General features: G+C 47.7%; 1 protein-coding gene across 1 annotated transcript in view; it reads right to left on the minus strand.

Annotated features, from left to right (window-relative positions):
• Positions 1-21,933, minus strand: part of GABBR2 (gamma-aminobutyric acid type B receptor subunit 2) — a 347,631-nt gene that overhangs the window by 79,040 nt on the left and 246,658 nt on the right. Inside the window, exons 8-10 of the mRNA XM_060609214.3 lie at positions 18,695-18,755; positions 4,608-4,688; positions 787-937 (exon numbers count right to left, since the gene is read on the minus strand). Of these exons, the coding sequence (XP_060465197.1) occupies positions 787-937; positions 4,608-4,688; positions 18,695-18,755 (293 nt within the window). The remainder of the gene's footprint in view (positions 1-786; positions 938-4,607; positions 4,689-18,694; positions 18,756-21,933) is intronic.

Below are 21,933 nucleotides of genomic sequence, written 5' to 3' on the forward strand. Positions count from 1 at the left end.
GGGGGCTCAGTCGGTTAAGCATCTGACTTTGGCTCAGGTCATGATCCTGTGGGTCTGAGCCCCGTGGTGGGCTCTGTGCTGACAGCTCAGAGCCTGAAGCCTGCTTCAGATTCTGTCTTCCTCTCTCTCTGCCCTGCCCCTGCTCATGCTCTGTCTCTGTCTCCCAAAATGAATAAACATTGAAAAAAAAATTAAAAAAAAAAGTAAAAGAAATCAAAGCCAGAAACCCAGGGGACAGGTTCTGCCACACACAGCAATGTGGCCTCAGACAACAACCCTCCCTCTGTCACTGGGCTTCTGTCCTCTCACCTGTAATCTGGGGAGTTATCTCAGGCTCAGGTGAGGATGATGGGAGGGAGGAGCTTCTCAGACTGTAAAGTGCTGTACTAACGGGTGGTGTCCCTTACTGAACTCAGTGATTCCCTCGGGCAATGCTTCCCCAAGACGCGAGGGGGTGGAGCAAAGACTTCGGGGGATTCCCTCTTCTGTGGTTTTCCTTCTGGACAGGAGCATAGCCAGCCTTTGATTTTATTTACCCCAGCCTTCCTGTGCAACCAGCAGCCCTGACTCTGTGTATATGCATGTGCGCGCGCTCGTGCACACATACACGCTCATGCACATGGAACATCTAATCACATCCCAGTGACTGAATGACCACTTTAGAAAACTGCCCCGGAAACTTCTTCTGTGCCCCTGGTGAATCTGTCACAGGATGCCCCTACACGTTATCCATGAGGTTTGTCAATCCAGAAAGCATCATCCAAGAGGAGGGTGTGAGTGGCTTACTTCTGATTCCGGTTCTTGATGTTGAAGAAGAGAAAAGCGCTGGCCATGATCATCCCCAGGATGGTGAGGGCAGAGAGGATGCTGTAGAGAGGTAGGGAGATCTTTCGGAGCTGCTCCAGGATGATGGTCTTGTCTTTTGGTGGTTCGGATCCTAGAAGGCCACGAACAGATATCAGCTGAGCCCAGTGTACGACCGGTCAGTCCTTGAGAACCTCTCTGCCCGCACGCTCTTGCCATCTGGCACCTGTGCACAACCTCTGTGCAGGACACGTCTACCGGGGGCAGGGCTCCAGCGCTTGGTCAGTCTACTCGGCAGGGAGCCTTCACTAGGACTTATTTCTTTCTAAATAGAATCCATAAGGAATTTGTGATGCATTTAATAGCCATTAAAAGACTAGAATTTGATTTGGTCTAATTACCCTGTTGAAAAACCACCCTCATTTGTCCCCACAGGTAACAGTGGCCCGGAAGGCACGGGGCCAGATGCTGTGAGTGGGTACCACCGGGTGCCACTGGGGGTGACGAATCCGGCTTGGGGTCTCACAGACTCTGCTCTGACACATGATAATGACCACCTTCAACAGGGCAGACACCTTGCCTATCAGTTCCATGGAGACAGCTATGTCTCTGGCCGCAGGTTTCCTGCCTCAAGGTCATTAGGTTATAAAAGCTCTTTCTGGTTTTCCCTTTTCATAAGACTCACTAACTGTGGGAGGCAGAAGCTACTGGAATGCCTCCCCATCCCTGCCGCACCAGGACTGGGCCCAAACTGTGGGATTCCATTCCTCTGTGTCACTGCAGAGCCGTCTCTGCTCATTCTCTGAGGGCACCAGGAAACTATGGGAGCCCTGAGGGCCTCAGAGAAAACTCATCTTTGTGGTCACTGGCAAAATTGTCCAGAGGCAGGCTGGCGTGGGAGGAGGGGTGCAGGGATCCTCCTCACTCTGCCCCACTTCTTACAAATCCCTTTTTTCTCAGCTGCTATTTCAAGCTGGGTTGCTGCTATGGAATTGTGAAATGCTGGGCCTTTTCTCTCCAGTGGGGAAACTGGAGCCCAGGGAGACCCATCAGAGATCATGATGACCCCACCATGGCTGTGCCATGGGCGCCCGCCTTGGTTATACCCCCGCTCCCAGGAGATAAGCAGAGGATGTGGGCAGGTGTGGCAGAAGGGTTTGAGATTTCCCCCCCAAACATCTGTGTTTAAAAAACTCCGCTAGCAAGTTCAAAAGTGTTTGGAAACATTCAGTGGATAAAAAGAATTTGAACCATCTAAGCAGTCTAGGGAAGTTGCCAGGTTCGAAAACAGCTAGGTAACTGCTGGCATGGTTCACATAAAGCTTTAAAGCAATTCCACGTAAAGTAACATTTTCAAGGCCTGAAAGTCAGGGCAAGAGCAGACGCAAGGTGGATAAAGCAACACCATTTCTTGCTTCCCAAAGTCAAAGCTCTACACCTGAAAGCGTCTTCCCCCGTTCTCCACTTTCCTCCCCGTGCTCCCAAGTGAACCTCTGGCTGCATCAGGCTGGCTCGGGTGTCTCCTGGTTCCCAAACACAAGCGCCATCTTGGGGGTGCCCATGAGCTCTTGGCTGGGCACAAATCCCTCTCTGGTCCCTGAGAAAGGGGCTGAGGTTTGGAGCAGCAGTTATATGATGATTATGACCACCAATTGCTCACGTAGAAACAATGTCAATTCTCCTCCCCTGTACTCCACTTTCCTTTCACCCAAAACGGCACCTCCACATAACTATGCATAACTATGCACCATAACTAAGACATTATGGAAGCCACGTGGTAACTAGCAGCAGCCTTGAGTTTTCTTTCTTGCTCTTCACCCAATCCATTCACTCGTTATTCATCTAGTCTTTACTATTCCTTCATCCCCCATTATACCTTCATTCACCATCATTAACCATGATCAATCATCATGAATAATCACTTTCTACCTGTCAGGCCCTGTGCTGGGTGCCAGCGACTTAGAGATAACCAAGAAACAGTCCCTGTCCTCAAGAAACTTCTATACTAGCCATGTGACAAGAAAAAGGCAATAATAAGTGGCGCCTGGATGGCGCAGTCGGTTAAGCGTCCGACTTCAGCCAGGTCACGATCTCGCGGTCCGTGAGTTCGAGCCCCGCGTCAGGCTCTGGGCTGATGGCTCGGAGCCTGGAGCCTGTTTCCGATTCTGTGTCTCCCTCTCTCTCTGCCCCTCCCCCGTTCATGCTCTGTCTCTCTCTGTCCCAAAAATAAATAAAAAACGTTGAAAAAAAAAATTAAAAAAAAAAAAAGGCAATAATAAGCAATCGTATTTACTGAATGCTTACCATGGGCTAAGCACTTTACAGAGATTTTCTCATTTGATCCACCCAACAGCCTAACAGGTAGAGATTATTCCCATTTTACACAGAGGCAACGGTTTTCTAGATGTTAAGTGATTTTATAGCTACTAAGTGGCAAAACCAGCAGGATTTGAACCCAGATCTGCCTGAGTCCTGTGCTCTAACCATGATGAAAAACTGCTTCTAAAGACAGGGTCCAGGTAGTTGATAACATCAGACACGGAGAAGCCTGAGCACGAAAGTGTAGAAGAGTGTAGTTCTCCCTGATGGAGTCTGGAAAGGCTACAGAAGGGGGAGCTGATCCTCAGAAGATGAACAGCTGGCTGCCCACAAGGAAGACAATTAGGAAAAGGCATTCTGGGCAGAGGGCTCAGCAGGGGCAAACGCGTGGTGGTATCTTGGCATATTCGAGGAGCTGTAAGCAGTTTGGCTGGGGAGATCTGAAAGAAGAGGAGAAGTGGGAAGGGATCTCTGCAGGGGGGCTTTGAGGTGACACCATGGAGTGAGGTCCCTTGCTGAGCAGTAGGGACCATGCAGGGCTCTGAGCAAAGGTGGAGAATCTTCAGCATAGTGGCTGATGGCAAGAGTGCTTTGGCTGTTGAGGACAGAATGGACTTGAGGGAATTAAGAATGATTAAGCCCATCCACAGTCCACCCATCCACCCATGTATCCATCCATCCACTCACTCATCCTTTTATCTGTCCATTCACTCACTCACCCACTACTTTATTCACTCATATGCTCACCTGTTCATTCATTTATTCACCCACCCAGTCACCCACTCACTTGATCAATCATGTATTTATTTTTTCATCAAATGTGAATCTTCAACATGTGTCAGACCCTGCCTGGCATTAGGGGTTAAAAGTCAAGTGGAATCCATTCAGGGAGCTCATAGTCCAATAACCTAGAAATTTCCATGCAAGAGACAGTGACTATGGGAAAGGCAGAGACAAACACTGTGAAAGCCAAGAGAAGGGACCCATTAGCTCAGCTAATGGGGGTGGGGGGCAATCAGGGAAGGCTGTACAGAGGAGGTGTCCTTTGATCTCGTTCTAGAAGCTGAGGAAGAGTTCTCCAGCAGAAGAAGAGGGAATGGTCTTCCAGGAAGACCAGCAGGTGGACAGGCTTTATTACTAACCCAACCAAATGCTTTCTCAAAGAAGGATACAGAGCTAAATTTAGCTGGGCCACATTTAAATAGAATTACACCTGGCCATGAACTGGTTTAAATGTAGATACCCCAGTGAAAGCCAGCTCTCCATGCAAATTCCAGTGACCCCTCTCAGGAGCTGGAAATCCAGCTCCCATGTGAGTGATGGGGACACTATGCTAAGTGAGCGAGCATGTGTGATAAGAGGAAAGGAGGTTCTCTCTTCCCTTGGAAGCCAAGGACTCCGAGCTTGTCCCCAACCCTCAGACAATATCTGGGCCTGGGAGCAATTGAGCAGGCCCCCTTCTATGAGAAGCCCACCTGCCTTACCTTGGAACCTGATAGTGTCGTTGATTATCTCCAGTGTGTCGGCCACAGCGTTGTACTCTCCCACCTTCACCTCCCTGCTGTCTGCGGGAGCAAGAGACAGTGGTTGGTTAGATTGAGCCCTGTGCCCATGGCTGGTGTCCCATGGTCTGCTCCTGTCCCAGTTCTTGCTCCCCTGTGGGCCCTGGCTATATTGTCACAGGCTTTCCTTTTCCCCAGGGCCTCTTCCAGGTAGAATCGCAAAACCTCCAATTTGATCTGGGGTGGAACAGAAGCCCTCTTACCCCATCTCACCCACTGGTTACCCGCCCTTTGCTGTATGTCTCATGGATGGGGGCTCACTGCCCTCATAATTGGACTTAGTTACCAAGTCCTTCCTGGTCATTGAGCTGAAGGGTCTCTCTATAACCTTCCTCTGGCATCTGGTTCTGTCATCTAAGACCACACAAACCACTTCTGCTCCTTTTGCTCCAGGACAGCTCTATAGACTTGGAGACAAAGACAGATCATCTCCCAGGTGCCAGACCCCAACCTCACCTTACAGAATATCATTTCCAATTCTCCCCTCTCCAGGTCCCTCCTTAGGCTACACCATACAATGTCACTGTGTCTGATAGAGTGTAGACTCAAGGACCAACCAGTGTACTTCTTCAGGCATGATCTGGTCAACACAAGTACAAGGGACTATCCCCTCCTTTATTGTGCACATTATATTCTTATTAATGCATCCTCAGGTGGAATTAGTATCTTTCAGAGGCCACATTGCTCTGCTGGGTCGTATCGAGCACAATCTCCTTCATATATACTTGTTCAGGTGTATTTTCAGACCCAAGTGATTCATTTGAATTTACCTTCATCCTTGATACTATTCTGTTGGTGGGTTTAGGTCATTGTTTTGGTCATGTCCAGGAATAGAGATGATGAAAACTGGCCCAGGGCGGTGGCAAGAAGAATGAAGAATGGGGGTATCAGATTTGACAGAGGTTTCTTTTTTCCAAGTAAAATCTGGACAACTGTGTGATCAAATGTGTGGGGGATATGGGGAACAGGGGAGTGAAGCAAGTGCCTGGGGGGATCAGGTACCATTCCCTGAGTGGGGAACTCAGGAGAGGGTCAGAGAAGCGGGGAAGTTGCTACATTCCGGTTTGGGCACGCTAAGCCTGACGTGCTTATGGATCATGAGAGTGGCGATGTCCTTGGGTCTGGAGACAGGGGAGAGTTCTGGGCTAGGGAGCGAGTCAGGGCCATCAGCATGTAGGCTGGGAGCTGGAGCATGGGGGCAGGTAGGAGATCCCTAGGGACAGTGCCAAGGGGAGGAGAGGACCAAGGGCAGAATCCTGGGGAGCGCCAACCTCCTAGGGGCTTGGTAGAGCAAGGATGCTGCAAGGAACTGGGAACTACTGGCCAGGATGCTGGGAGCAGGATGGCGGAGAGAGTGGGCATCCCGGGAGCCAATGAAAGGGACAATGTCATATGTCACTGAGAGACTAGAACTAGGGCAGGGGGTCAGTAGATTTGGTGTGTGGGGTGCTGGTGACCGGAGATGAAGCAGGTTCAGGGGAAGAAGGGCCAAAGGCAAGGAGTGTGGAAGTAGAGTGAAGCCCTCAGGGCAGAACTGGCTTTGACAGGGTTGGGGAGTGGGCAGGGCAGGGTGGCCACGGAAGAGTCACCGAGCCCTGACAACGTGCCTGGATCTGTGCCAGGAACTTTAGGTGCCTTTTTTTGTTCAGTTCTCATGGCTGGAGTTGGTGGCTTCAGTCCCACCAAATAGATGAGGAAACTGAGGCTCAGGAGGTTGTAGCTTTGCTGCCCCTCCCTCATTCTAAGAGTAGAGCCCAGCCTCAAACCCGGGATGTTTCCCACCGCCTATGTTCTCATGGGGCTGCCTTGACGGGATCCCTGAGCAGTGACAGTTCTGTGCCAAGCTGCCACAGGCCACGTGGGCCTCCTGAGTGTAATAACTGCGGAGAGCTGTGCCCACATGCCCACCGTAGGGCAAGCGGGTCCCCTGAGCTGCAGATGCTGGGCATAAGAATGCCATAAGGTGGCGCGGGTACAGGAATTCCGAACATGTAACCGCAGGAACTGCCGGCTGGCTGGGGCTCTGGCTCTGAGTGAATTTTGTTGAAGAGATGCAGATGTGCTACTGGTCCCTTATAAACATTCGGGAAGCAGAACAGGGAATCCCATAGGCCACCCTTCGCTTGTGTGCCTTTGACTGTGGGGTGGAAAACAGGCCTGTAAAAGTCACTCCCTTCTCCCCACAATGGTCTCCCTGCCATTTGGGGGCTGTCACACTGTGCAGGTGGCTGTCGCTTGCCTGGGTCACAGCTCCTAAATGTCACATTAGCAGACTCTGCTGGGAGCTCCGGTATCCCTGCTCTGGCCTTTTGAAGTCCTCAGCCCCAATCAGCTCCTGCCGCTCGGAGGAGGAGGTCCTGATTTATTTATCTGGCGTGGGGAGGCAGCTCATGAAATATGCAGACTGATTGGAACAGATCACCAGGAGCTGGGAAGTGGTGTGGCTGGCACCCCACTGCGCCCCAACCACACAGCCCGCCCCTCTGGTTCACACACCCTACTGTCATGTCCCTTAGCACCAAAGTAACACTTGGCTTCCCAAGAAAGCCATAATCACCGTAATCTCTCCCTGGGGTACCGCTTGGGGGATCACTGGTGCTTCTCATGTTCTTGGATTTAAGGCTCATGGCAAAACATGAGCTGGGCTTGACTCGCCCCAGTAAGTGAAGTGAACACTCAGAGCTATGTGCTGGGCAGCGACCAAGTGGCCTGAACTTGGCTCCCCTACTTCTGGATTCAGACAGGGCAGAGCTCATACTGGTCACTGAGCCCACATTTCCGGAGCGCATGCCAGCCCCAGGTTATTTCATGATTAAGAATCCCTCAAAAGCTTCAGTGTGGGTGGTGGAAGATAAGGTTCTGTCCTTACCCATGATCAAGGTGGCCTTGGACCTCTGGGTGCTGTGGGATGCTTATGCTAAATCTCTTAATCACTCATTCATTCATTCATTCAACAAACATTGATGGGGGGCGGCGGGGGGGTACTATTATATGTCAGGCTCCAGGCTGGAGGCTGGAGACATAAAGATTCAAAAAAAAGTTCATAGTCTCTGACATTGTAGTTTAGGGATGATAGCCTCACCCAGTCCTACCAGGGAGGTAAAATTGTTCTCCTTTGCAGATAGTATTTCCCTCCAGCCTGCATTTTGTTAGCAGGTTGTTGTAGCTGTAAAATGGGAACTCTCAAAGTGGCCATGAGGACTAAAGAGAATACTGGCAGTTTCTGGTTTGCAACCTAACTCACAGTAAGTGTTCGATACGTCGTCGTTTGCCTTAACTCACAGTAAGTGTTCGATACGTCGTCGTTTGCCTCATGATAAAAGTAACCGAGCTATTTGCTAGATCCCCTAACACTCCCTATGTTTTCTTACTGCCATGGTTCCCCACAATGGTCCCTCTGCTTGGAAGGTGGCTTTCCCCTCCCTCTACTAAACCAACACGGCCCAAACCTACACCCACCTCTTCCAGGAAGCCTTCCATGAGTCCTGCTCCTCCCCCCTGAGCACCTCAGTTTCTGTGGGCTGAGGGCATGGGGGACAGACTGCCTCTGGTGTGGGAGCTGTGCCCGAGGTGTGCCCAGGCCTTATGATTCCTGCCGGCTGGTTAGTTCCTGAGCGGAACCTGAAGTCTTGCTTCTGGCATCCCCAGGTAACACAGAGTATTGCCCCCACCCCCCACCCTGTACCCAGGGCCCCTCTGGGGTCTGCAGGTGGAAGGCTGGTGCCCCCCGTGCTCTTCCATTCACCCGTGGCCCTGCTGATGGAGACCATGAGAGGCACGCAGCACTCTCAATTGTTAACTCTTGGCTTCCTTGGTAACTCCACCGTGCAAACAACATTAGCCACTCATTTGGTTATAGGCCGGGCCTTGCAGACTGTGGACCAGGGGATATGTGGACAGACTAGAAGGGTCCATCAGGGGGTGGGGGGTGGGGATGAAGGAACTGAGCAGAGGGCTGCAGTGTTGAGAGTGTCACTGGCTGGCCTCCCTGCCCCCACAACTCTGCCATGCTTGCCACTGACTCACTGTGTGACCCTGGACACACTGTCCCTTTCTCTGGGTCTCAGTTTCTCCATCTGCTAACTGCACTGCAGGGCTTCCTTCCAATGATTCTCAGCCCTGGCTGGGCATTAGTATCACCCGGGGAACCGCTAGAAAAAACATATGCCCTAGTCCTAATATGGGTCCATTATATTAGAACTTCTGGGGGGTTGAGGGGTGGGTTTTGGGTGGCAGTACTTTGGTTTTTTTTTTTTTTTTTTTGAGAGAGAGGGTACAAGTGCGCAAGGGGCAGAGAGAGAGAGGGAGAGAGACAAGCAGGGCTCACCCTAAAGCGATGCTCGTGCTCACCCAAAGCAGGGCTCGAGCTCACCCGATGTGGGACTCAAACTCATGAACTGTGAGATCATGACCTGAGCCGAAGTCAGATACTTAACCGACTGAGCCACCCAGGCGCCCCAGGGTGGCAGGATTTTTTAAAAGTCTCCTAAGCTGATCCTAACACACAGCCAGAGTTGAGAACCACTACATTTGACTGAAGGCCTTTCAATGCCGACACTTTCTGTTCTAAGATGCTAAAAATAGTGTGGAACAGAAAGCCCCTCTCCTGCAGAACAATGCTGCTTCCTTGTTGTGGGGCAAAAAGAAGGGTTTTCTTTAAAAAGCTCCTTCTTTATTTCAAATTTTATATTTGGATGATACGTAAAGAAAATAGGTCCTATTGGTGAAAATTGGGCTGCCAAAAAAAGTCCAGTCTGAAAATATTCGCTGGCTGTGGGCCTGGGAGCACGCACGAGACGGCCGGGAAACAGCTTCAATCAGAGCGATTCTGCCTCCTCCTGGGACCGCAACCCCCAGGCGGGAGGACGAGTGATAGGGTCGCGAACATCCTGCTACGTGGGCTCTCCTCCCCTCCCCCCTCACCGTCCATTTGTCCTCAACTGGCTCTAGATCTGAATGGAAGGAGGTTTATGTGTTCTTTAAAGTTTGTCACAAACATACAGACACAGTGTATGACTCTGAGGCAAAAAACAAAGGATGGATTTGACTCAACAAAAATAAAACATGAAAGCCTAACACAATCACTCCATTCATTCTAGGACCCCCTACCAAAATCCTAAACTCGGGGTAGGAAAGAACTCTGGCTGGTAGACAGGACCCTTGGAGTTAGTCTTGGCTCCCCTGTCGCCTCAGTGAGGAGCCCCCAGGAAGTCGTGGCCCCTTCATGGGTTTTGCTAAAGCCAGTAGGCTGGACGGGGAGATGTTCACGGCCTCCAACTCTTGTTTGGTGATTCTGCAATTGCTTTCAAGGGTCTTCCTCATTCCAAGCTTAAATCTGCCTCCTGAGACTTCCCTTCACGGGTCCTGGCTCTGCCTGGGGGGGGGGAGGGGGGGGAGGGGGGGGCACACATCACATGGACCCCTGTTCCTGGTGGTTCTTCAGAGGTCAGAGCACGGTGATCACAGGCTTTGATTCTACTCTTCTCCAGGTGGCCAGCCATTCCTCAGGAAGTAATCCCCGGTCTGGTCACTGCCTGAGCACAGGCCCTAGAGGGTCACCCTCCTGTCACCCAGTGAGGAGCAGAGCTGAGCCGCACCTCTCGGCAGCACTGAGCAGACAGACTCTGTGCTTCCTTGGCCCGAATCCTGCAAACATTCTTCTCTGTATTCACAAACAATATGCCGCTGCCATGTTTTTAACAAATTAATGTCAGTGACCTTTGGTTGGAAATTTTTAACAGGCCAGGTGGACACTGGTCAAATGGCCTGGGAATATAATAACCCTGCTAAGGGCAGATTTGTCTATGGACTTAGGTAAACTGGGCCGGACAAAAGCTAAGTAGCAGGGGACGCACAGGACACATACAAACACAACAGGTTATTTGCACCTAGAATATCTTTTTTCTTCTCTTCTTGGCTAGCTCCCACTGGCCCTTCAGAATTTATCTCAGGTGCCACATCTCCCAGGTAGCCTTCCTGGAATCTGTCAGGTGGAGCCAATTGCCCCTCTTCTGAATGTCCTCACCACATGTCGTATGCACTTGAGGTTCTGTGTCTGTGCCAACTGGATCAGGAGCTCTCTGAGGGCATGGATGCATCTTACCCAGCTCGGCACCCCCCTAAATCCAGTCAGGACCTGGCATGAAGGTGCCAGGAAATGATTTTTTAGAAACCTCAAAAGCCCAAACCATATGGGAGAAAAAGGAATTCATCCAAATCAAAATTAAGAACTTCTGTTCAACAAATACTTTATAGACAAGTGATTGAATTAGAGAAGATATCTACAAAGCCTAAAGGTAAAAGGAAACTAAGATTTAGAATATATAAGGATCTCTAGCAAGTTAATAAGGAAAAGACAGTTTTCTCAAAATAAAAGTGGTCATAATCAACAAATGGCCCATAAACACGGGAAGAAATGCCCAAACCTCATTAGTTAACAGAGAAATGATATTTAAAACCACAATATGATATTACTTTTTCCTTTAGATGGACAGAAAATGAGAGAGCCAGGGATTGGCAAGTACTTGTGGGAGGAGGGACACAGGAATCTCCATGCTGGTGGCAGTGGAGACGGGTGTGGGTATTGAAAGAGCCATTTGGCAGATCTTAGGCATGTTTAGTGTTCACCCACCTCCCCATCCAACAGTTCTGCTCCTGGACATTTGTCCTAAATAAATGCCCAGTTGGGTTCATAAGGGGATACTTGTTATTTATATAGGTAGGGAGCTGAAGGTGGCCTGGGTGTCTATCACTGGGAGAATGGACGGGTAAAGCATGAATGCACCCCATGGAATGATCAGTGAAAGTCATGGCTCAGATGTTCACATAGAAACATGGAAGCATCTCCAAAAAGAAAGTGCTGAGTGGGAGGAAAAAAAAGAAAGACAAAGAAACAGAAAAAGATATATAACCCAGTTGCATTGATATAAATCAAAATATATGCATTCAAGACATTAATCCACATTTTGTGAGGACATATCAACACAATATATGCATTAAAACACTCAGAGTGTTTTCCCTTTCCTGGGGGAGGCGGGAGTGCAGGATAAGAACAAATGCTAGAGATAAGGGCATAGACAAACAGAGAGGGGCTTTCCTGGACCAATGATAACAATGTCCCATGAAATGAGGAACGTGAAATGTGTCCTAAGGGAGGAAGATCTTACTTTTCTCAAGAAATTCTGGGGGGGGGGGGCAAATCTGGGGTTACAGTTGCCATGGCCCTTCTCTGTGCCAGTCACCGAACTGTTCATAGCTTCACACCATCGAATTGTCACCATCACTCAAGGCAAAGAAAGTGATCTCCTTTAGTTTTACTATTTTAAACTGAATGCTGAAAATGATGGCTTAGAGAGATTAAGCCACAGCACCTAGCTAGTGATGAAGAGGCATAGACTTCAAACACTCATAGACTTTCTCCATATGAGGAGATGAGTTCCCCATCACCGGAGGCATTTAAGTAGAGGTAATGCTGCAAAAGAGAGTCAGGGCTCCCTTCAACATGGAGCGTCTATAGCTCAATGAAACACCAGGTCTGTTAATAATTCTGTCTTCCAGGCTACCTTTCTTGGGCTCTCTGAAAGGTAAGCCTGCATCACAAAGGCTGGGCAGTGTCAGAGTCAGGCTTCCAGCGTCAAGGAGCCCACATATACGTGTGTCCTTCCATTCTTGCTGACCCACAGCTCCGCACCGTATCCTGCAGGTTAGTGGACTATGTCTCCATCTTAATTATACCAAGGCGAGCGGCAGTCCAACCAACTGGCCTTTCCAGACCCACGGCTGGGTGGAGGGAGCTACGACACACTCCTTGATACTAAAAACCAGCCTTGAGCATCTCAAACAAGGGCCAGACTAGCTCTGAAAGTTTTCTAGTAGGTTCTGGGAAATCATCTTCCCACTTTTATCGTCCTGGCTCTCTGCCCGAGAAATCACGAAGCCCCTGGGAGGCAGGGACCGTACCTTATTCAACTTGGCTTCCCTCAGAGGACTTGGTAAAGCGCCTGGCAGGTGCTCAGGAAATGCGCACTGCATAGAACCATATCTCTTACCCCAAAGACCTAAAGGTAATTAATGGCTGCCAGCGGGGAGGACGAGCCCACATTTCACTAAGTACCTTCCAAATGACATTTATGCCATTGGCGTGATGCAAGACCCCAGCCCTTCAAATCAGGTGCCGAAACATAAAAGTCCAAAGTCTGAGCCCTTTATGTTGCACAGAAGCCGTGTGAAACTCGAGCACATCGTCATTTGCTGTGACTCTGACAAACAGGCCTAATGAAGGCAGGGCCGGCGAGTGGAGCACACAGATGCTCAGAGCTGCCGAAGAGCACAAACAAGGCTCTAATCATGGCTTCACTCGACTTCCTCCCCTGCTGCAAACTCCCAACCGTGTTTAGACTTCGGCAGGAACATGGATTCTTTCTTCTCTTGAGAGAAAAAAGAAGCCAATTCCCTGGCATTCATCCTCCTCTCCACGTGGTTTCATGAAAGTCAGCGACAGCGTGGGGGAGGGTGAGTGAATGTGGAACTGAAAGGAGTCCGGGCCTTGACCCCCCACTCCACCCAAGGTGTGCGGCCAACAGGACGCTAACTCCTGCTCTGACCACAGGTGGCTCACTCAGAACAGCGCCCGAAGCAAGAGTAAGAGGGCATGGAATTTACTGGAGAGGTGATCCTAGGGCACCTTGAAGGGGTGTGGGGGAGGTGAGACAGGGAAGGGAAGGGAGCCAGTAAAGGGGCATTAATGAGCAGGTTTCTGGGTGGGCAGCTGAGGCAAAATCCCACTGGGGACCCCCAGAGACAGAGCAGAACATACCTTGCAGTTTCCCCACCCAAGAGGGAAGGCTACTGAGAGGTTTATCCTCTGCTTCTCTCTCCTCCTTGGTGCAAGGCTGTCCCTGGAAGGGCTAACTCCCTGGACGTCTGGCCTTCTCCTTGCACAGGGTGAGGGGTTCAGGTGCCTTTAATGAGCTATTTCTTTGGAAATAATGGATGCTCAGGGAGTATGGATGTGCCACTGATGGCATCCACCATCTACACTCTACGATTGTCCTGTTGACAGTTAAAAGCTCTGGGAACCCTTGAAAACGAAGTAAATGGAGAGATCATTCGTAGGGATCTGAAGCCTCTCCTGGATTAAAAATGCCTCCGTCTCAAGGGAGGCCATGAATCTAACCCTGGCACGTTATTTTAGAACAGTTCTGTTTACCCAGCATTCCTAACTTTACAAAAGAGGTAGTTTCTCCAGGCTGATGCAACAATGGCCACCATCTTGAATTAGCTTTGGTTTCCTCTGCTGTCAAGGCTAACTGCTGTTTGTGAGACAAGTCGCTGCAAACCACAAGTAAATGAAGATGTTCTTAAATTTCCACAAGTCCTATCACCAGCTAATCCAGTGAGCATTACCAAGAGCTGGCCAGAAGCCAGGCACTGCATCAGGAATGTGACTAGCTTCCCAGCTCTTGAGAATTTATAGAGCAAGATCTCATGTGGCCCTTTCCCCACTCCAACTGGGCAAGGGCTGGCATTAGTGCCATCCCATTTTCCAGAGGATTAAGTTAAGGCCTAGGGAGACGAAGTGACTTGCCCAGGGTTACACTGCTGCTAAGTTTCAGAGCCAGGACTTGAATCCAGGTCTTTTGCTCCCAGATTAATTCAATAAACTTGTACTGGAGGCCTACCAAATTCCAGGCATTTGTCCTACCAACTTTACAGCTTTGGAATCAGAAAGTGCAGGAGGACGGTTTATTGACTCCCCTTTTAGTCTTCTCTCCAAAGCTGCCTCCCATTTCCAACTCACTCGTGTTTTAGTTTTGCAAACACAGAGCCTCCTACAAAATGCTTCCTTTATGGTAGGTACAAGAGTCTGGAAGGCACCAGGAGCTCTGCACAAACAAGGAGCTGAAAGAGCATCTCGTGAGGTCTTCAGAGGAAGGGTGGGATGAGCCATCTTACAAGATCAGGTTAGTGGGCTTTGAGACAGCCTGAGTGTGAGTCTTGAAGCAGCCCCTGCAAAGAGAGGCCCCACTGCTGGGGGTGGCTGTCTGAGCCAAGCTCTGAAGTAAGCCCTGTTGTTCACTGTCCCCTCTAAATACAAGGCAGGAGTAAGGGAGAGAGAAGCAGACAGGGAGAGAGTCAGCGTGAAGGACACGGCAGAAAAAACATGGTGGTCCCATTTAGAAGCCTTTTTGAAAGGCCAGTGGAGATCTAAGAGTGTGTAATCCAGGATAAGGGGCAGGCCCATCCTATGGGCAAATCCTGGAAAGTCCTAGAAAACATTGTGTGGACCAGCCCAGGGAAGCATGGGGCCAGAGACTAGAAGGAATGACCTCACCATGGGATGGGTCTGCCCCAGCCAAGTCACTTCCCCTGTCCGGGCCTCAGTTTCCCAGATGATAACCAGGCACCCTTCAGGTGGTCAGCCTATTCAATAATGCAATGCCCCTCCATCCAGGCAGACAGTGCACCTCTGAGACCCTTTACATTTGGAAAATGAACTCTTGTGCTGACACGAACATGCCCCCAGCATTCTAGTGGCTCATTTCAGCCCCCAAATAACAGAATCCCTCTATCAACAGGATCTATGTTTTAAAAACATATAACAGGGGTGTTTGGGTGGCTCAGTCGGTTGAGCATCTGACTTTGGCTCTGGTCATGGTCTCGTGGTTCATGAGCTCGAGCCCCACATCAGGCTTGCTGCTGTCAGCCTGTCAGCGCAGAGTCCACTTCGGATCCTCTGTCACCCTTCTCTCTGCCTCTCCCCTGCTTGTGTTCTCCCAAAAATAAGTAAATACTTTTAAAAAACCCATACAGAATGCAAACTGGTGCAGCTGCTCTGGAAAACAGTGTGGAGGTTCCTCGAAAAATTAAAAATAGATCTACCCTATGACCCAGCAATAGCACTGCTAGGAATTTACCCAAGGGATGCAGGAGTACTGATGCATAGGGGCACTTGTACCCTAATGTTTATAGCAGTGCTTTCAACAATAGCCAAATTATGGAAAAAGTCTAAATGTCCATCAACTGATAAATGGATAAAGAAGATGTGGTTTATATATTCAACAGAATACTACTTGGCAATGAGAAAGAATGAAATCTGGCCATTTGCAGCAACGTGGATGGAACTGGGGGGTATTATGCTAAGTGAAATAAGTCAGTCAGAGAAGGACAGATATCATATGTTTTCACTCATATGTGGATCTTGAGAAACTTACCAGAAGACCATGGAGGAGGGGAAGGAGGAAAAGAATAGTTACAAACAGAGAGGGAGGCAAACCATAAGAGACTCTTAAATATAGAGAACAAACAGGGCTGTTGGGGGTGGGGGAGAGGGGAAAATGGGAGATGGGCATTGAGGAGGGCACTTGTTGGGATGAGCACTGGGTGTTGTATGGAAGCCAATTTGACAATAAATTATATGAGAAAAAACCTGTATAAACAGGAGTCTCTGCAGGCCCAGCTCTGATGTTCAATAAAAACTGGACACAGGGGCACCTGGGTGGCTCAGTCGGTTAAGCATCCAACTTTGGCTCAGGTCATGATCTCACAGTTTGTGGGTTCGAGCCCCACGTCGGGTTCTGTGCTGACAGCTCAGAGCCTGGAACCTCCTTCATATTTTGTGTCTCCCTCTCTCTCTTCCCCTCCTCTGCTCATGTTCTCTGTCTCTCAAAAATAAATAAAACATTAAACAAATTAAAAAAAAAAACTGGACACAAATGTGAAGGGAAAACAGGCAGAGGTGTGCATGTGAGCACAAGGAGGGGGAGCTGAGGTCCAGTCTCAGCTCTGCCACTAACTGGCTTGTGTCCCTGGGCAGAACAGCTCCCTCCCCTGAGCCTCAGTTTCCCATTTACACCATGAGGTAGTGGAGTGGGATCATCTCTAAGACCTTTCCCTGTCTGACGTCCTACATATGGCTAAGTGTGGGGAAAAGCTATAAAGGGCAGGCAGATGGAAAGGCACCTGGGGGGGGTTTCAACACACCAAGAAAATCTGGATTTGCCCCAGAAAAGTGTCATAATTTTTGACATAGTGCTAATCATAATTGCTACTACTTGCTGAGCAAGAAATACGTGCACATATTTCTATGTGTTATCTCATTGAGTTCTTCCCATATTCCAAGAAGGTAAATAGGATTATATTCCTATTTTACAGATGAGAACTCCACACAGGTGAAGTCACTTGCCTGATGTGCTATATGGACTTGAGCTAAGGTGGGTCAGACCCACCTCTGAACTTCTGTTTGCTCCTCTGCTTTCCTTACAAATGCCTAAAACTAGTCACTGGGGTTGGTGCCTTATCCTAACATATGAAAAAAAAAAAAGGCAATAAAATTGGCACGCACTTGTAGCTGTGATCAGCCAATCAATATTTTATAAAATATTCTCCCAGAATGATATAATTTGAGAACTGGAAATGTGACAAGAGAATTTAGTTACAATCACTCAAAAAAAGAAAAAAAAAGGAAGCATCTTTGCCAAGATGCTTACTTGGTTCAACCAATGAAGAAGCAAGACTAACAAATGGGAAAATAATTACATTTGCCGAAAATTACATCTTTTGTGCATGCCAGGGAGCTGACATGCGTTTCAATTACCTGCCATCAGAAGACGAATGGGTGAGTCTAGAAGATTGAATTACGGAGCCATAGTACCAAACACCTCTCCTCATTGATCTCAATCCGGTGGGATTTGTCTGAATGAACCTGAATAACTCGATTTCACTTTTTGCTTTCCCTTGGATGACTTTGGGATCTGACGCAGAAGGCACTGCTCTTGTTTCTGGATTTTCCAGAAACATCCAGATGCTAAAAAAAAACTGCGGTAAAGAACAGTGCATCTAGTGGTTTTGGCTAACAAACCTGCTGATGACTGACGGAGGTGTCTACCTGGAGGAAAGCCCAGTCCCACTCCCACAGATGCCCTGTACTCTCTGACAAGCCCCAACCCCTCTCGGGGCCTCCACTTCCACCTTACATGAGGAACGTGGTCTGGAAGGTTTCTGAACCTCTTCGAACACGGACAACAGAAAAATCCAAAAAATGACCTAGTTTCTTAAAAAAAATGACCTATAACAAGCACGTGGGGGATGATTATGGGTTAAAAGAGATATCAACCAGATGCAACGAGTGGACCTTGTGTGGATTCTCCCACACACTGTAAAGGCCTTTTGGAGAAAATCAGAGAATCCACATAGACTAGAAGTGTCTAAGATTCAACTAAGAATCATTGTCAGGGGTGCCTGGGTGACTCAGTCGGTTAAGTGTCTGATTCTTGATTTCAGCTCAGGTCATGATCTCACGGTTAGTGAGATCAAGCCGAGTCTGGCTGACAGTGTGGAACCTGTTTGGGATTCTCTCTCTCCTCTCTCTGCTCCTCCCCCTGCTCCTGTGCTCCCTCTCTTTCTCTCTCAAAATGGATAAACTTAAAAAAAAACTTTGTTAAATGTTTTAGGTGGGCTAATAGTATCATGGTTATGTTCTGAAAGGTCCTTATCTACTGGGAATGCATACTGCAGTATTTATAGATTGAAATGAGATAATGTCTGGGAGCTGTTTTAAACATTACAGAAAAAAAAAAGGGTGAGGTGGGTGAGTACAGATAAAGCAAGATTAGCAAAACGCAGATGATGGTTGAAGTCAGGTGATGGGTACACAGGGTTTATTATGCAATTCTCTCAAATTTAGGGTCTGTTTGAAAATTTCTATAATCAAAAAAACAATGCAAGCTTTCTCAGAATACTGGAGCGGGCTTGACCCCCACTCTCTATACTTTCACGAGCCTCTCAGAGTCATGTGGGAAGACTGAATAGCCTGAGAAGTCATGCAGTTGAGAAAAATATTCTAAATAAGTTGAAACTAATGTTTTCACAGAGAAGTGTTTTCTACTGACTCTACTCTCTCTTATCTGGAACATCATACTTTCATTTCTTTTGATGTATTTTATTGCAGAAACACAACATCCCCATATAAGAACTCATCAACTAGAAAGAATAAGCATCAAAAAGCCTACCTTGAAATTGAGTAAATTTAATGGTCCCCATCCTCTCCCCATTCCGGAACACAACTTGACCCTAAAAACAAAACAAACAAAAATAAAAGAGAAATGCCATATTAGCTCAGACACTATGGATCTCAGCTGAAATTCATAAATCGTACAATGTGACTATTAATATTGAAAAAAATAGGTTCCCGCTAGACTGCAGAGGCAAAATTAAACTAATTGTTTTAAAACCAGTTGTGACTTTATCTGGTTCATCTGAAGAGCACAAAATCAATAATGAAAACAACACACGTGAATTAAAGCTGAGATATGCATCATTGTTATTATCATGATTATCCATTAAACACCCATGTGTCCTGTTATCCTGGGACAAGGTCTTCCGGGGTGCTGGAAAGATGGAGGCGGAGATGAGGCCCTTGGAGCCTGGCCCCGACTCTGCGCCTGTGCCCTACCCATTAAGGCGACTCTGCTCAGACTGTTTGGCGTGAGGACCAGAAGGGGGCTGGAGGTTGGTTCGTATTTCTTATTAAGGATAGAGAATGTTTTTGTAAGTTCTTCCTGAGGGGTGACATCAGCCCCAATTATAAATGGGCTATGGGGCAGCACAAAATTAAGCTTCTTGAGCCAGTGAGACCTGCCTTGTGTCACAGGCAGCTGAGCATCCCTCATTAGGGACCCCGGGGGCTACACACAGCATCATCTGCTGTATTTGCCTTGCTGGCTGATACCGGGCTTCCATATGCTGGGCTAAATAAATCGGGGACATGAAGAGCGGGTGGGGTCTCCCCTTGGCCAAGACCCATGACCCATCAAAATTCAGTAACCGTGCAGGAAATCGACACATTCTATCAATGAATCTTTTTGACAAGCTTGAGTGGAAAGGGGGATGATCCTCATTTTACAGACCAAGAAACTGAGACCAAGAGAGGTTATGCACTCTATATTAGGTTCACTGTAAGTGAGGCTGCTGGGAGTCAGATCCGAGTTTGATTTTAATGCCCATGCCATTTCACTACAGCATGTTGCTCCTATTCCAGAAATAAATTCTTTCCTATCTTTCCATTAACATGCAATTAGAAAAAGAAATTGTTTGAAAAATTTTTTTAATGTGTATTTATTTTTGACAGAGAGAGAGAGAGAGAGAGAGAGACAGAGCATGAGTGGGGGAGGGGCAGAGAGAGAGTGAGACACAGAATCCAAAGCAGGCTCCAGGCTCCGAGCTGTCAGCATAGAGCCCGACGCAGGGCTCAAACTCACAGACCTCGACATCATGACCTGAGCCGAAGTTGGACGCTCAACTGACTGAGCCACCCAGGCACCCCAGAAAAAGAAATTGTTTTAAAGAGACACTGCTTTACTCTCACTATGCTCTTGCTTCATCAAGTAATAGCACAGACAATACTTTGGTTTCCACTCAATTCTCGGGAGAAAGCACCAAAAAGGATCTTCCTTTGGTGGAAACCCAAAGTCTGAGGCCCTGCGGCTTTTGCAACAAAGAGAATCACCCAACCTGTTCTCAGAACGAGAAACACCTTCTAAGGCCACTTTGACACCTTTTTGAAATCCTGTAGACAGCTGAAAGTAGTATCATTTTGAAACTAATGCCAACTGAATTCCATATTCAGGTGATGGCAAGTAATTCCCTGAAGTGTGAAAACATTTCAGCGTAAGGTGAGACAGGAGCTGTGATTTTATTTCTAGGGATGATTGAAAAGCACAGAACATCTTCTGAAAGGATCACTTTTATGCAAATAGACCACTTTGCACAGCTGGGAAAGATGCAGACATTGTGGACAAGAGGACATTTCGTGTTTTGATAAAGGTGGAGATCTAACTTACCCATCTCCTGCCAAGCTTTGAAGAACTCCAAACACTTGTAGGTATAAAATGTGGACAAATTTTGCAGAATCTTTTTTAAAAAATTGTATTTAAATTCTAGTTAGTTAACATACAGTGCAATATTGGTTTCAGGAGTAGAATTCAGTGATTCATCACTTACATTCAACACTCAGTGCTCATCCCAACAAATGCCCTCCTTAATATCCATCCTCCATCTAGCCCATCCCCCACCCACCTCCCTCTATCAACCCGCTATCATTAAAAGTCTCTCATGGTTTCTCTCTCTCTCTTTTTCTTTTTCCCCCCTTCCCATATATTCAACTGTTTTGTTTCTTAAATTTCGGGGCGCCTGGGTGGCTTAGTCGGTTGAGTGTCCAACTTCTGCTCAGATCATGATCTCACATTTTGTGAGTTTGAGCCTGCATCGGGCTCTGTGCTGACAGCAGAGAATCCTCTGTCTCCCTCTCTCTGCCCTTTTTCCATTCGTGTGCTTGCTCTCTCTCTCAAAAATAAATAAACATAGGGGTGACTAGGTGGCTCAGTTGGTTAAGTGTCTGACTTCGGCTCAGGTCATGCTCTCACAGCTCGTGGGTTCGAGCTCCACGTCAGGCTCTGTGCTGACAGCTCAAAGCCTGGAGCCTGCTTCAGATTCTGTGTCTCCTCTGACCCTCCCCTGCTGGCGCTCTGTCTCTCTCTCTCTCAAAAATAAACAAATATTTAAAAAAAATTTAAAAATAAACATAAAAAATTATTTAAAAATCCACATATGAGGGAAACCATAATGGTATGTCTTTTTCTGACAAATACCATGTCATATACACATATGCATTTGTATATATACATGTATGTATACATACATACATACATATATATCTTCTTTATTCCTTTATCAGTCAATGGACATTGGGCTCTCTCCATAGTTTGGCTATTGTTGATAATGCTGCTATAAACATCAGGGTGCTTGTACCATTCAAATCTGTATTTCTGTATCCTTTGGGTAAATACCTAGTAGTGCCATTGCTGGATTGTATGGTAGCTCTATTTTTAACTTTTTGTGGAACCTGCATACTGTTCTCCAGAGTGGCTGCACCAGTTTGCATTCCCACCACCAGTGCAGGAGGGTTCCCCTTTCTCCATTCTCGCCAACTTGTTTTTCTTGTGTTGCTAATTTCAGCCATTCTGACAGGTGTGAGGTGGTATCTCATCATGGTTTTGATTTGTATTTCCCTGATGATGAGTGATGTTGAGCATCTTTTCATGTGTCTGTTAGCCATCTGGCTGTCTCTTTGGAAAAGTGTCTATTCATGTCTTCTGCTCATTTTTTTTTTTTTTTTTTTTTTTTTAAATTTTTTTAACGTTTTATTTATTTTTGAGACAGAGGGAGACACAGCATGAATGGGGGAGGGGCA

This window comes from Panthera onca, chromosome D4 (assembly GCF_046562875.1).
Source record: "Panthera onca isolate mPanOnc1 chromosome D4, mPanOnc1 haplotype 2, whole genome shotgun sequence".
Classification (NCBI taxonomy): Eukaryota; Metazoa; Chordata; class Mammalia; order Carnivora; family Felidae; genus Panthera; species Panthera onca.